Source organism: Mesocricetus auratus, unplaced genomic scaffold (assembly GCF_017639785.1).
Source record: "Mesocricetus auratus isolate SY011 unplaced genomic scaffold, BCM_Maur_2.0 contig_2673_pilon_subseq_29904902:29921648_obj, whole genome shotgun sequence".
In the NCBI taxonomy this organism is placed as follows: Eukaryota; Metazoa; Chordata; class Mammalia; order Rodentia; family Cricetidae; genus Mesocricetus; species Mesocricetus auratus.
Window position 1 is genome coordinate 501 of NW_024431597.1, and position 15,953 is coordinate 16,453.

General features: G+C 38.3%; 1 protein-coding gene across 1 annotated transcript; it reads left to right on the plus strand.

Moving 5' to 3' along the window:
• Nucleotides 1-1,331: 1,331 nt before the first annotated feature.
• LOC121138235 (syntaxin-binding protein 4-like) lies at nt 1,332-14,310 on the plus strand (the record flags this gene model as incomplete). The annotated part of the gene is made up of 6 exons (XM_040740994.1): nt 1,332-2,471; nt 2,892-3,009; nt 4,999-5,131; nt 12,883-12,989; nt 13,128-13,347; nt 14,232-14,310. Coding segments are annotated over exons 2-6 (586 nt in total), but the record flags the coding sequence as incomplete, so codon positions are not given.
• Between the last annotated feature and the right edge of the window lie 1,643 nt (nt 14,311-15,953).

The window sequence follows — 15,953 nt, forward strand, 5'->3', positions numbered from 1 at the left end:
ATAAAACCAAAATAAATAAATAAATAAATATTAAAGAATCTTGGACTTAGCTGGGGTGATAGCTTAGTCAGTAAAATGCCTACCATGCAAGCCAGAAGACCTGAGATTGGATCCCCAGAATCCGTGTTAAAAGCTTGTCACAGCCCCAAACTCATTTGCAAGCTAGCCTAGCTGAATTGGTCAGTTTCAGATTCACCGAGACATGCTGCCTCAAAAACAAACAAACAAACAAATACAGGAGAGAGCAGACAAGGAAAGACACCTGATATTGATCTCCAGTTAGAGGCTCCATATATCAAGTTTGGACAGATTTAGAATGAACTTGTCTACATAAGTTTATTTCATAGCATGCTAGAATAGAAAAGACTTGGGTTTTAATGCTAGAAGAAATAAGTTACACTTCGCATCTGACTTGTGATAATGGATAAATGATATAGTTTCTCTATAACTTGTGTAAAATCAGATTAACATTGCTTGCCTTGTGCGGCTCCCAGAGGAGGACATCTACAGTGGTGCCGGGCTCTATTGATGTTTCGTGACGGCTGCACACTTCTCAGCCCCCTAGTGTGCACCACTGTCAGCACACTTACACCTTCCGGTGTTTGTTTGACTGTCTCTGAGGCTAGTTTCTGCTCCTTGTTCATCTGTAACTAGGTAGTGCACTGCTCAGCATGTTTAAGTGAGTGAAATAATTTGGGCACTTAAATTTTAATACCTTGAAATAGAATTGCTTTTTAAATGCCAATTTTGGCATTACATGAAATCCAATATAGAGACTAGCATTAATGGATGCTTACATTTGGATGTGTTCCAGGGAGGGCTTGGGGACCTATGTCCTGTGAGGACAGACCACCACTAGATAGAGATCTTCATCACTTTAGTAACCAGTAGGAAGCTGCTAGGATTTTCTTTTTTCCTTCCTTCCTTTTTCCCTTCCTTCCTTCTTCCTTCTTTCCTTTCTTCCCTTTTTCCATATCACCCTTTGGGCTAGGTGTTCCTATTCCTACATTAGTATGAGGTGATGCCAAAAGGCTAAATGACTTCTGAGGACATGTCACTAGCTCATGGCAATATTGTAGTTTGAACTTGATTCTTTTTTTTTGTTTGTTTGTTTTGTTTTGGAAATTTGTTTTGTTTTTTTTTAACTTGATTCTTTAACTTAACGTCTGTTACATTTTCTGTGACATAAAATAAAATAAATGCATCTGAATTTCATATAATCTGTGGCACATGGTATCAATAAACAGTGGCTGCTCCTATTTTCTATCCGAATGTCCTCTCTTGAGGCCTGAGACTGCTGTGCTACATCATTACAGCAATCTGAAAAGCCCGTGCAGACACTCTTAGAATGGAAGTCTCCTGGCTGCAGTGGCTCCAGACTCTGAGTCAGTGTCGATCAAAGCTCTTCCTTCAAGCCATCACCTCTCCTTCCCTGAAGGGTAGTACTGAGTGACTTCCTTGCCACCGGTGTTTTGCTGATAGCAGTGCAGTGGCTTGGTGGCATCATTTCTCTGGCCACTCATGACCTGGGTGTCTCCACTGTCCCGCTTGCTGCTGTAGGAGCTGGGAAGTCCAGCTATGTTGGTAAGACCCAGGGAGTATAACTCCTTGCTAAGCTTCCTACAGATTGATTGTTGGTTCTTTGTCCAGGGTCCCTTGAGTTCATATAGAGATGCTTTTATTTCTCTTGTATACAGTGGTTGGGAGAGAGGTAGGATAAACCCTTGGTTCTAGTTCTCTGACTCTGTAGTTGATTTGCAGCAAACATAAGATAAAGGAAACGTTTGGTAAGTTTCTACTATGTGTGTGCACACTGATGGACACATTACTGCTATCAAGGGGCCTGTTGTGTCAATGAAGCTGAGACTTAGTGAAGCCTGGAAACATCTGTTGGAGCCAGCGGTAATGAATGCCAAGATTCCTTCTGTAGACTCCAAAGCCCAAGTTCTAGCTGAGGAAGTAAGCATTGTGCATCAATGTGGAAAAGCACAATGCCTCTGAACCTCTTCGCTCAGTTCTTTAGTTAGGAGGATTGTACAGGATGATCCAGATAGGGTTTTCAACTTTAAATATTGGCTGTTTTCAATTAATTATGCCATGTCACAATTTTAAAAAAATGAAGCAAAACCTGCAATTTGGTTAGAAATGACACTTGGAGCGTAGAATGTATCTTCCCTCCCTCCCAGGAGTACACTTGAGGGAGAGTTAAAGGATTGCATGTAGTTTGCATTCCTCATGTTAAAGGGACGTTCCTCAGCTCTGCTTGCATTTCTCACTTGCAGGTAGTGAATCTCTGCTTGAATGTAGTGTGTTTTAATTAAGCGACTCTGTATTATTCACTGCAGAGTTATATAAGATGTTAAAGCCATGCCTTTTTTCTTTTTCATAGGAAAGTGTTAAAGAAACACATGAAGTGGAGTAATATGAGCTGGGGTCATATAGAATCTGCAAGGAGACCCTCAGGGGAATTGGTGAGATAGGAATTTCTGTTTTCTTCAGCTATATTATATAATTGTTTTTCTGACTGTGAGCTCCATAGCCTTGTGCTCACAGGAGACGCTTTCCAGTCTTGTGCATTTTTGAGCTTATTGCCCAGAGAAGGTGTAATCACTGCCAAAAACATCACTGTAGTCTTCACCTGTTCTACAGAGCATGGGTTTCCTGTATTCACAGTGATGGAGGGATATCCATCTGTCTGTATCGAGAGCTGCCTTGATGCTCCAGATGTTATCATCAATGGCCACAAGGTCATACATAGCCCATGAGAAATACATCAGTAGAAATACACTGGCATATGTTGTCTATTGCCAAGTATATATAATGTCTTTTTGTGGCATTGGAATTGCATTCGAATGGCCTATGACTTGAAAACTTATTTTCTGTTATTCCAGTCTGAAGAAAAGAAGAATATTTAGGCTCTTCAAGTTCTTCATTTACACAGCTGTGAAATCCAAGGCAAAGGATGAATATATATACATCTGCTGCAGGATCACCCAGCCTACTTGAAAAGTAATTTTAAATGTAATTTAATGTTTGGTAATGTGTACACTGTTAGGTTTTGTTTTGTTTTGTAGCTCTGTGGCCTAGGGAAGCAATACTGAGCAATGAGTAAAGTAACATGTCAAATTATTACTGGGGCTTTGGTGAGTACTAGTGAGCCTTCCGTCCCAGTGATAGTAACACCTGAGATAATCAACTTTGAAACTTGAAAGACTCTTGGCTCAGGTTTTGGTGTGTGTTCCCTTCTCTTCTCTGAGCCTGTGGAGACATAGCACCATCCTGTACCGGCTGGTCTCTTCACTGCATAGTGGCCAAGAGACAGTTTGCAGTGTTGCTTTCAGGGCAGTTCTCCAAGTATTCTAGTGCCCTAGAATTCGACCTTGCCTCTTGAGGGTACCACCAGTAACTTCTCAATAGCACCCGAAGCTTTTTAACACAGGCCTGTGGGGACAGCTACAAACCATAGTAAAATGTAAATCAATACACAGAGTAAACCCTGTATTCTCTTTTAAATTCCTTGTACAGATTATGGGGTTTTTGTTCTTTGGATTTTTTTTTTATTTTAAAATCTGGTTTGGTTCTTTTGAAATTGTATCTAAGTTTAGCTTTTGCTGACTAACCATCCCCAAATGTTTTAAAGCAGCAAGCACTCCTTATTTCCTTATAGTTCTATGGGGTGGCTGAGAAATTTTGGTGGGTAATTGATGGTATAATAGTGTCTGACACCTCAGGTCAAAGGCTGGGTGACTGAATTCATTTCCTTTTGTCTGATCTCGCATCCTTCAGGAAGCTAACTTGGGCCTTGTCAAGTAGTGGCAGAATATTCCCTAGCAGGCTGCATTAAGTGTTTTACAAATTTCTGTCTTCCTCACATTTGATTTTGCTTGTATCCTGTGGATATCAAAGTAATCCAATAGACAAGGCCAAATTCAAGTAGTAAAGATAATGATGACTTTTGGAAAGACCCCTTTCCGAGTAGCATGTGGACATCAACCAAAGAAACTAGTAAATATTTTGTAAACATATAACATATCTTACAAGGGTCAAGGAAGGAAGGTCTTCTCTAATCCTTGTCCTGTCCTGTGCCCTCAGTCTTCCTATAGGTAATCATTATTATTCTTACTTCTTTTTGGTTCTCCTTTTCACATAAGCAAATGTATACATATGTAGATATACAGAAATATATAAAGATATGTATGTATGCATATATGTATGTATTTATACATTCCGTTCTCCAAAATAGTTTAAAATGAAAGGGTGTGTATGTGTGTGTGAAAACAACTAAAACAAAGGGTTCTATAAATATTAACTATATTAGCATTTTTATATTTATACTTCTTAACACAGGTCTCACTTAGTAATGTGGAAGTCTGAAGCCCACCTTTGTTTCTAACTTTGCTTAAGTTTTGTTTGACCAACATATTCAGAAATACAAGTTGGTGACATACCTTTGGGAGAATTCTTCTGACACTTCTCTTTTGGTGGCATTTCTCATGTGTAGCAGAAATTACAGCTGAAGCAAGTGCTTTGTAGCAATAAAGCTCTCTTCCTAAATTAAAAGGATAATTTATTTTTGAGATTCACATGGAAGCAAATGTGTTTTGCTGTAAGAACCTATAACCATGAAGTTGTTTACCTAATATAGTAAAACATTGATTTTAGGCCAATCTTATGAACAGCTAAAAAAGCAAATTTCAGGCCCTTTTAAATAAATCCATGAATTCACTTAAGTAACATTTAAAAACTGCTTTTCTTATACTCCTAAAAAATTGGCATGTTGCTCTCACTAATTGTTTATGGTTTATGTAATAATGATTTAAAATACTGATAAAAATTCATTTGACTTCTTTTCTATGATCCTCTTAAATGTTCTTGCTAGTAGACATAAACTATTTTGGGTTATATAGATCTGAAAATTTGATCTACCAGATAGCTGACAGAAACCTCTGTTTACAAATGTCTTGCCTAACCTGTGAGTGCTAATGTATTTTATCCTAGGGATCCTGCCTTCCGAGTGATTACAGTTACTAAGGAAACAGGCCTAGGTTTAAAGATCCTAGGCGGAATTAACAGAAATGAAGGACCGTTGGTATATATTCAGGAAGTCATTCCTGGAGGCGACTGTTACAAGGTAAACATAAAATAAACAATAATGACAAAAAACCACCAGTGCTAAGATTTGTTTTTTTCCTTCAGTAAATTGTTTTTATATGAGTTGATTGTTCTCAATGAAATATACAAGGGGGACCATTATCATTCAAGGGCTTTTCCCTAGCATATAAATAAATTCTCCAAGTATGTAAATAATATGTCAGACTCTAACTAAAAGTTATACATTGCTTAGTGACATGCTGTTGCACTAATTCTCATTGACTAACTAGTTGATCTTTTATTTTTGTCCACAAGCGACTAGAGTTAGCATTGGAGGGAGAAACTAGATTAGAATTAAGAGCAGACAGTGTCTAACCTGTTTCCTTAATCTCATCCTTGGTATACAAAGTATGTGATAGAACACCCATTTCTTTTTCTGGTGGCTAAGAAACTCAGGGCCAAATTTTAAGCAAAACTGCAGCAACTTAATTAACAAACCTGCTATGCTGCTGCCATTGTCACCTCTTTGAGGTTTTATTTATGTCAATGTATATATCTTATAAAGGATCTTCCAAGTTTATTCTTTTGGGCTTTTGTTAAATACTTACAGTTTGCCCTTCTCCCACTGCAGACACTCACAGAGCAAACAGTTGGTCTTTTCAATCGTATTTACTTCCTCAGGAAGGAAAAACATCACTTTCGCCAAAACCATGTAAAGATTGATCTGTTTCAGGTTTGTTTATTTCACAAGGCATCTGTGCTGGCTCGTTTTAAGTCAACCTGACACAAACAACTAGAGTAATCTGAGAGGAGAAAAAGTCCGTTGAGAAATTGCCCCCCATAGCTCAGGGTGTAGGAAAGCTAGGGTATTTTCTTGATTAGTGATTGATACATGAAGGTCCAGCCCGTCACGGGTGGGGACACCCTTGGCCTAGTGGTTCTGGGTGCCATAGGAACGCAGGCTGAGCAAGCCATAAGGAGCCAGCCAGGTTAAAAGTACTCCTCCATGGCTTCTGCATCAGTTTCTGCCTCCAGGTTCCTTCTCTGCTTGAGTTCCTACCCTGACTTTCCTCAGTGACGGGCTGTTATCTGGGAGTGTAAGTGAAATAAATTCTTTCCTTTCCTTCCCGGGTTGCTTTTGGGCATGGTGTTTGATCACAATAATAGAAACACTGAGTGTCTTTCCAATATATTTCTAAGTTGTAAGTTATTACCAGTTTAAGGTATTATAATGATAAACATTTTAGCTATCCAAATTAAATCCTTAGCCAAATAACACAGTTTAATGTTAAAGTTAAACAAACTCAAGCCCCCTCCCCCCGATAATTTTTTGGTAAGAATAAAGAGATTCACTCTCACTTCAGTTTTGAAGCTTAGAGATGTGAGTGGGGAGAATAGGAGACGGGAGGCACTTAGTGTAGTTTAAGTTGTTTGCTTGCTTACCTGTTAGAGACAGAGACTTTCTTTTAGACCTGGCTGACCTGGACCTCACTGCACAGCCCTCCAACTCATACCAATCCCCCGAACTCAGCCCCTCAAATGTTCATTTTAAAGGCCATCATATTAAAGGTGCCTGATAAATAATACAAATTTGCTTTTAAAACAAGTAATAATTATTCCCTAATCCATAAATATTTTAAATTAGAGTAGTAAATTGAAGACAGTAATTTTAAATGACTTTTTAACTGTTAAGCCACAGCAGATTAAGATATTATGTTCATGATATATGTCTGTTCTTATTGGTTGAAGTGTGCTGAAAGACAAAACTTTCTAATGGACCGTTTTCTTCATTTACCACTAGAGTGCAGCATGAAGTTATTAATGTTCAGGATATGTGCAAAAGAAGAAAACCAATTAGAAAAAAAGTGTAGAAGAATAAGTAATTCTCTGGTCCTTATATTTATTTTTTTTAAATATTTCCTTAAGCCAGAAAGCCATAGGCAAATATAAAAGAGATGCACTTTCACTGTAAAAATAATTTTTTTGATACTGTGCTTCTAGTGACCCTGATTCTGTTTTAAGAAAGCATCCTATCACTCTTGGCAGTCTTTTATTTTTGAGACATGTTCTCACTAAGTTGCCCAGGCTGGCCTTGAACTCACTCTAGAATCCAAGTAGAACCCTTCTCTAAGCTTCCTGAGTAGTTGCTATTACAGATTTGACCCACCAGAACTAACATAGAATACAGCTTTAATCTGTACAGAATTTGCACATGGTGTACAAGTACATATTCATAGAAATATAGGCTGCAAACTTCTCCTTACTAGAAGGCCAGATTGATCATTGTTAATTATTCTCTGAATTTCAGTTTCATGTGTGCTTCAAGTTGGCTACAATTTTTAAAAAACTGATTGGGGGCAAGGCATACGTACATGTACCTGTTTTCTGCTTTTCAGTTTGTCATATGTGTGCAGTACCTATAGATACCAAAAGAGGGCATCAGATCTTCTGATGTAGAATTTGGATAGCTCTAAGAACTATAGGCAGCCTGCACCCTGAGAACAAACACACCGGTTTCTGAATAAGGAGATAAGAGGATCTGAAAGCCCCTTCAGCCCACTTAGCTAGTCCCGGGCAGTCTAGAGTCCTCAGAGACTATTCCTAAACCTGTTGACCTCAGCACTCCTTCCATCTTCATACTCAACTTTCTAATTTCCTGATGAAAATCTCCACTTAGCTCTCCTAGAGGTATCTCATAATTAGTATTTCTGAGGCACAATGGCACAATCTATGATATTTACCTCATACTGTCTTCTCATTTCTTCCCAAATAATAGCCTCTTCACAATCACTTTTCAAAGCTCTTTCCCAATCATTTCCTTCTTCCCATATCATAACAGCCATATTCCAATTTATTTTAGTACATACTGTTGACCTTTTTACTGTCTCTTGAGCCCATTAGTCATTCTCTCTGTCTCTCTCTGTCTGTCTCTCTCTGTGTGTGTATGTGTGTGTGTCTGTCTCTCTGTCTCTCTCTCTCTGTCTTTGTCTCTCTGTGTGTGTGGGGAGAGTGTCTGTGTGCATGTTTGTGGTATGTGTGTACAAGTGTATGTGTATGTTGGTAAAGGTATATGTATGTGTACATGAAAATGGGGTCAGAAGTCAATGCTAATGTCTTTATCACTCTCTACCTTAATGTTTGAGACAGGGTCTCTTAGTGATGCCAGAGCTGGTTAATTAAGCTAGACTGGCTGGCAAGTTGGCTCTGAGCTTCCGCCTCTCTCTTCCTTCCCAGCACTGGAATTGCTTGATTTTTTTATGTGGGTGTTGGGGTCTATACTAGGCTTCTGCTTGCACAGCACACAGTGTTTGAGTCATCTCTCTGAGCTCTCAGGCTTTAGCCTGTCATTGCTTTTCACTGGCACACATCAGCTTTGCCTGTTCTTAGTGCACCATGCCTGTTTCCTCTCCCACCGAGCTACCTTAACTACTATTAGTAACCTACAGGCCTCTGGTGGATCCCCTTCTGCCTTCTGCATTCCCTGTTTCTGAGAGGCTAACCTTCCTTATCTCCGTGTAAGTATATTGTTCCGTTAAGCTGGGAACAGCACCTCCTTCCCGTTCTACTATTCCAGGTGTCAGTTTAAAGAACACTTGGCAGAGGACTTATTTCCTGTCCTCCAGTGCAACGGCAGATAAGGACAGGTTTTATTGTTCCTGTGTCCGTGGCTAGGTCTTGTTCCCATGTTTCCTGTCATGTCACCTAGCTCAGTTTGTAATGGAACACCAGTGTCTCTGATTATTTTAACTAGGCTGAACCACTAGTCACTATTCCTCCTAAAGGCAAGGATTCCATCTGATTCCTTTACAGTTATTTCCTTAGTGGTAATCACTTAGAAATTAATGAATGGATGTTGCCATAATCATTCTGTCACCTGTCTGTTTACCATTCCACTGCTGTCAACTTCACTCCTGACCAAGATATATCTCCTTCTTAGCTCATTGTGTCAGATGATGGGTAATTTTTTGAAGTTTTCCAATGTTTTCTTTCATTTATAATAACATAAAGAGGAAAGCTTCTGCAAATATGAAGTAACATTTCATATTTCATTTAGCTGATCCTAAGTGTTTAAAATATATATATAAGCTCTGTATAATATACATGTATGTGGCTATGCACTATACCTGTTTGCCTATAAAGGTGCATTCCTCTCCTAGCTCTGAAATTGGAATGCCCCTCACAAACCATGCCATGGTGTACTTGGCAGTATTCTTCCTCACTATATAAAGAAATAGGATCTCTTGCAGTGATTGTGAGACTGGATAAACTGAAGAATTTTTGTCAAGCTTGTAAGTAAAGACAAAGGTCCCATTGACATAGGTGTCCACAGCTAGTCATGGCTCACAAAGCATGGAAGGCAGTATTTCAGTTCCGGAGGAAGCTATGCTAAGCACATTGCTGAACTATAATCGAAGCATTTGGATGCACAGGACAGTAAGGCTTCGGGAAGATGGAAACCAGTCCCATTGTGAACACTGAGGAAGCAGCAAAGGATCACACGGTTCACTTTGCAGCACAACTCTCCCCTTTACCGTTATTGTTCCCATTGTCTCATAACCGCCTTAACTTCCTCAAGGTAGTTCCTGGGCCTCCTTAACGTATTGTTGACTTACTAGATTCCTTTGCACTGTGCTAGGGAACCAAACACGGTAGCATGATGGGGCCAACCAAAGGAATAGTGTGACTCGTCTGAGAGGTAGCTATCTCAATATTAATGTGATCTAATTTGCAAAAGTGTGAAAGTAAATGTAAGTAAGGACAGTATGAAGTAAGTGCTAAGACACAGGTAAGTGAATGTGGGTTTTGTTCAGGCAAGACAGTGTTTGGGCCCGCCTGTGACGTGAGAGGGTTTGTCCTTTAGAGAAATGGGAGTGGATGGTAGGTAGCATTCTTGAGAAAAGTGGCCATGCGTAAAGTCACTGAAGTGTAAAGATGACAGCTGGTGTGAGGAACATTCTCTGAAAACAGGATGAGGAATTTTTATGCTAAGATAGAAGGTGTGTGGTGAAGCTAGAGAAAGATAGTTGTAGTTAATTTTCCAGCAGGCTTGGAAAGTTGAGGATTTTCACATTTTCCTAGCTGTGGGCTCTATCTCAAGAGCAGTATAACTGAGCTTCTCCAGAAGATGTAACAGTAAATGTGAGACTGACTCAGCTTACCTTACTTACCACCTGCATCAAGTTTTGCATGCATTCTTTGATTTTTACACTAAGTTCATATTATTGATACTTACACCAACTTTTTTTGCTAGGAAAATGGAGTCTCAGACATTACGCAACTTTCTTATGTGTACGGTAGTAACTAGAGTTAAAAGAAGGCTACATCTAGTTTGTAGCTTGGGAAAGGAATTCAAAGACTCACAGAAGCAACATTTCCTTACTGAGTAATTAGTTCCATCAGAACTGGCCTCAATAGATGGTTTCTGATAATGCCATAAGATGTTATTTGAAAACTTTATGATATAATCCTAATTGAAATGAACAGTGATGGTAGTTTACAACACAACTTATATGCCCAGGATCACTTTATTATTTTGACAGGTACATTACTGTCAAATGAAAGAGTGTTCAAACTGAAGTTCAACATTTAGACTTGCCTGGTGTTTAGCCAAACATATGTTGCAGCTGCTCTGTAACCTGTGACTGGAAGAGGCCTCGGCAATTCCTCGAGTCATGTCTGCACATATATTGTATATTAATCCATCTGGGGCAGAATTCACCCGCTTAGGATGTCAGACTCACAAACCTGGCTTTGTTTTCACTCGCATGCTCTGACTTTTAAACAGATTCAGAAATTTGTATGATCAGCTAATATCTTATTCTAAGAGGCAAAGAAAAACACTCACTGCTGCAAATACATGTTCAAAAGTAAAAATTAGTATACACACTAGAAACCTGTGGCCAGAGGCCTTCTCTCCTCCTCTTAAAACACTGCAAAATATTCCTGTGACACACACAGGTCATGGGAACTGTGTGGCTTGAGCGGAGAGTGAGGGAGACTGCAGGTCAGTCCAAGGCCTTTTGCCCATCTGGACTTTTGTAGCCTTTGGTCTGTATCCTGGCAGTGATTCTCTGTAACAGGCATTAATACAGGCCTTAGCGCCAGCTGGCTGGAGTTTGGTTCCTGGTTCCTGGTGAGAGGATGTGCTCTCGCATCCCTTTTCCTCATTGTCCTCTGCTACTAATTGCAGAGCTCACATTCAAATTCCCATCTGTCTGAATGCCAGCTTCCATCCCGTTCCCTCTCAGGTGGGCTCATGCTGGCATGTTGACCCGCTTGATCATTTTAGTATAAGGCTTGTGCAGAGAGCCACAACAGCTGTGAGTTCATAATGGCAGTGGTCTCATGTTCGGTAGACCCTGCTTCACTCCAGTTTCTCTCTGACCTCTTAGAATATTTCTGCCTCAACTTCAGCATTGTCCCTGAGATGTACAGGAGGGGGAGTACAGGTGTCCCATTTGTGGCCGAGCACTCCACTGGCTCCTGTTAGATTTTACGTCAAGTATCTTGAATTTGTAGAGATTGTCTCAAAACTATCAAAGTCAAAACTAAACTTTTAAACCTTGTGTGTTAGTCAGCCTTCTGTGACTACACTAGACCCCTCAGTTGGTCAACTGATGGTCCGTTTGGATTCACACTCTTATATGTTTTAGTCCTTGATTGATTGGCCCGTTGCTTTTGGCATAAGGCAACATATTCGGCAGGATGTGACAGCATGAAAATGCTCGTCTAGTGTCCAAGAAACCAAAGAGAAGGAGCCAGGGTCCCGTAGTCCTCCTTTTGGGATTGTCCTCAGTTCTTCCAGTGCCTCCTACTCGCCCCACCTCCTGAAGTCTCCACTGTTTCCAGTAATGCCAAGTGGGAACCAAGCTTCCAGCACACAAGGCTTTGGAGGATACTCAGAATTTGATCCTTTGTTTTTTCCGTAGTGCTGGAGAAAATATTTTCTGTGTTTATACTAATGAGAAAAGAGAGCTACCTTAGAGTCTGTAAAAGAACAGAACTTTCCTTCTCAGTTAAATTAAGGGGGGCAGACAAACAAAAGTGACTGAGATCCTGGCCCAGCAATCTTGTAATTGATAATGCTGGGTCTTATGCACTTGGGATGGTTATGTACAGGGCCAGAGCTTAACAAAGACAGCCAGTTAAATCAGCATGGCATGACTATGAAGCTGTATGCACAGCCTAGTAGATCTGGCCAAAGAAGGGCCAGCAAGTCTAGTAAGGAAGATAGTTGATTATTAACTGAGATTTGGATAGGACCAATATAACTAGGTTCCTTAACCTCATTAAAAAAATCAGTGTGCATATTTGTGCTTGTGTGTACACATTGTATGTATGTGTGAATATGCATGTGTGTTTGTATTGTGTACATGTATGTGTGTGTGAATGTACATTAATGTTAGTATTGTGTGCATATATGTGTGTGAATCTATATACATGTTTGTGTGTGAATGTATGTGTGTGCATTACATGTATGTGTATGTGAATATATTTGCATGTTTGTATTGTGTGCATGTATATATATGTATATATGTATGTGTATGTGCATTACATGTATGTGTGTGTAGGTACATTCTGCGTGTGCATGTATCTTCATATTCCATTAACCCAAGGAAAGATAGAAGAATATTCATTCACTAGGGTGGATGCATCTGCTATCCTGAAATATTCAATGTGAAGTGAGTGCTTGGCTTGCCCAAAAAAAAAACCTAATTACTTTTATTATGTTAATTTTATTAAAACTACCTTATTCTTTTTTATAATTTTCTCTTTGACTTTTCTTTTTAGGATGGGCGTTTGAAGCCAGGAGATCAACTTGTCTCAGTAAACAAGGAATCTATGATTGGTGTATCATTTGAAGAAGCAAAAAACATAATCACCAGAGCCAAGTTGAGGTAATAATTCCATCCATATGATAGGATGAGTCATTTAACATATATAGCTAAAGGTTTTTACTCTGCTAGAAACACTGTCTTTGAATTTACTTGATTGCATTTGTTGCATATTCACAAAATCATTTATTTTCATCATAGGTCAGAATGTCCTTGGGAGATAGCATTTATCAGACAAAAGTCTTACAGTGGCCATCCAGGAAATATTTGCTGTCCATCCCCATTACAAGCTTCAGAAGACTGTGAGCCTCAAACCTCAGCATTTAACCCTTTTCCCCCTCCCCCTGAAACACTAGTTCCGAAGACTTCATCCACGCCCAAGACTCAGGACTCTGTTTTACCTTCTTTTAAAGCAGCTCAGGTAATATTAAACTCCAGTTAAATATTCAGTTCATAAATCCCTTATGTTTTGCTCTAATGTTGGTTAAGTCAATATAGAATTGTAGTTTCACTAATAATACTTATTAGTTAGTATTTCCTTGAACGACTTTTTTCCTTTTTATATTTTTATGATGTACAATGCAAATTTTCAAGCCAATGTATCTTTTCTTTAAAAACTTAATTAGAAAACATCAATATACAACTAGACATTATTCCTACCTCATGGAAGATATGAACTCTGTGTGTGTGTGTGTGTGTGTGTGTGTGTGTGTGTGTGTGTGTAGTTCTTTATTTCTTCCTTATGTCCTAAGGCAAATCCTGACCATCCAATCTATAGAGTGTTCCCTTCACCCTCGCATGTGTGTGAAATAGTTCACCTTACTTATTTAATTTCTAAAAAGTAGGGAATTTATACATCCAAGTTAATGTAATTTCTTTCAATCTGCTATGTTATGCTATTAAATCACAATTCTAGAGTGGACTCTAGATTCTTTAAATTTGTGGTAGGAGTGAAATAAAACAAGAAACAGGTAGACTGTTAGTCAACAGGATAAGTTCCTTAAGGGCAAGGTCCATTCAAGGTGTATGGTGACCAGAGAGACTGTTTCCTGTCAGCTCTTAGATGATATCTTCTAAAAGGCAAGGGACATGGCCTTCTGTTCTGTTAGAGCCGAAACCGTTATTACTTTCAACTCTGAAATGCTTTCTTTGAAGATGAATATACCAAATATTGGAGCTTCATACTTTTTGAAATATTGCTTTGATCTCTTTAAACATTCTATTTATGTTAACATGAGCATATCTAGTTTGGTCTTTGACCTACTTTGGAAAATGACACATCATCTCCCTCATTTTCTTTCACAGACAAAACCTAGATACAGTAAAACAGAACATACTCCAATTACTTCTTTGGAAAACAGCCCAACAGATACATCTAATTCAGGTATATTCATATTTAGTTCCTAATATTTTTTTCTTCAATTAGTCTTTCTTAATAATGAATTCATAATATGACTTTCAATAGACTTTAAAGAAGGATGTTATGGCTTTTTTTTCCTTCAGTGTATAAACGAGCAAAATGAATATATTGTTTGCTGCTTTCTGTTAAATTTTGACTTTTTCTGGGAATTTATTTGAACATGGAGTTGAAATTTTAAGCAGTGTGTTATAATAAATGTATGTGAAGCTGTAATGGTTAAATTATAATCAAGTAACGAAAGGCTTCTACAGCCAACATGCAATTTGTTTTAAGCAGTGTGTTATAATAAATGTATGTGAAGCTGTAATGGTTAAATTATAATCAAGTAACGAAAGGCTTCTACAGCCAACATGCAATTTGTTGCCCCTTTACTCGAGTGCTCATGAGACACTCCACTGCACCTTTGAAAACACAGTAAGTACAGAGGGCATAGAATGGAAGAAAAGTGTTTGTTTGCTTGCTTTTTGTCTTGGAAGATATTTTATGAATGTAAATTGGAAAGTACAGCCATACTGACTTTCATATTGTTTTGATTTGAAGTACCCTAAAATGGCTTGGTGATTTGTTTTTAAATAAAATAGAAAATGATTTTTTAATCAAACCATAAAGTTCTTATTGTCTCAAATATCAAGAAAAAATAATTCCTCCACTAAAATTATCTCTAAAAGTTAGAGAAGACAATTTAGAAACTATATTTAATATAACTAAAAGGCTAACTACATAGTGCTGAATTATAATTCAAAGTGAAGCCCACATATATTAATTTTTAATGTCATTATTTTTGGTAAGAATTACAAAATAGTGAGAACTAGTCTAGGTTAAGTAGCTGCTAGGACATAGACAAATAGTATACTTTAGTAGAAGAGTATATGCTTACCAGGCATAAATGTCCGTATTCAGTCCCCAGCACAAGGAAAGAAAGGAAGGAAAGAAGGAAGGAAGGAAGGAAGGAAGGAAGGAAGGAAGGAAGGAAGGAAAGACAAAAGGAAAGAAGGAAACAGCCCCCATCAGATAGACCTCATGGGAATTTATACTCCATCATATATTTCCTCTGATTGGGGGAAGTATTTTCTGATGGGTTAGTAATCTTTAGCCAAAATTATATACCTTTTAATTACTGAGGTTTAGTGATTCTTGGAAATACTATTAATTAGTATTCCTTTCACGTAATTAACATCCAGTCTCTTGATAGACTGTTTGTATTTTAAATTGAGAATTCACATGGAAAGAAGATAGATGAATGAAACGGATGATCCAGGATTCGGGGTCAATCAGAGTTGCTCCATGTTCAAAGTCAGGGTCCTTTGTGCCTTGATTATATTCTAAAGCATTAATTATGCAAAATATGTGTAGTAAATTTCCAGATTTTAAAGTAACCAAACTAATTAGTCCCTTTAGCCATTTATTTAGTATACATTTGCTAAATGCTACCTAGTTAGTAATGAACACAGCACAGCAGGAATTCCAGAGAGATCTAGGATCGTTCTGTGAGTTACTTAATATTTCTGTAAAATAAATGATTAGGTTAACATCCTCATTGCTCAGATCAGAAATCATTCAAGAATGTATGTATTTCTTCAGAGATTTGCACATGCATATGGATTTTA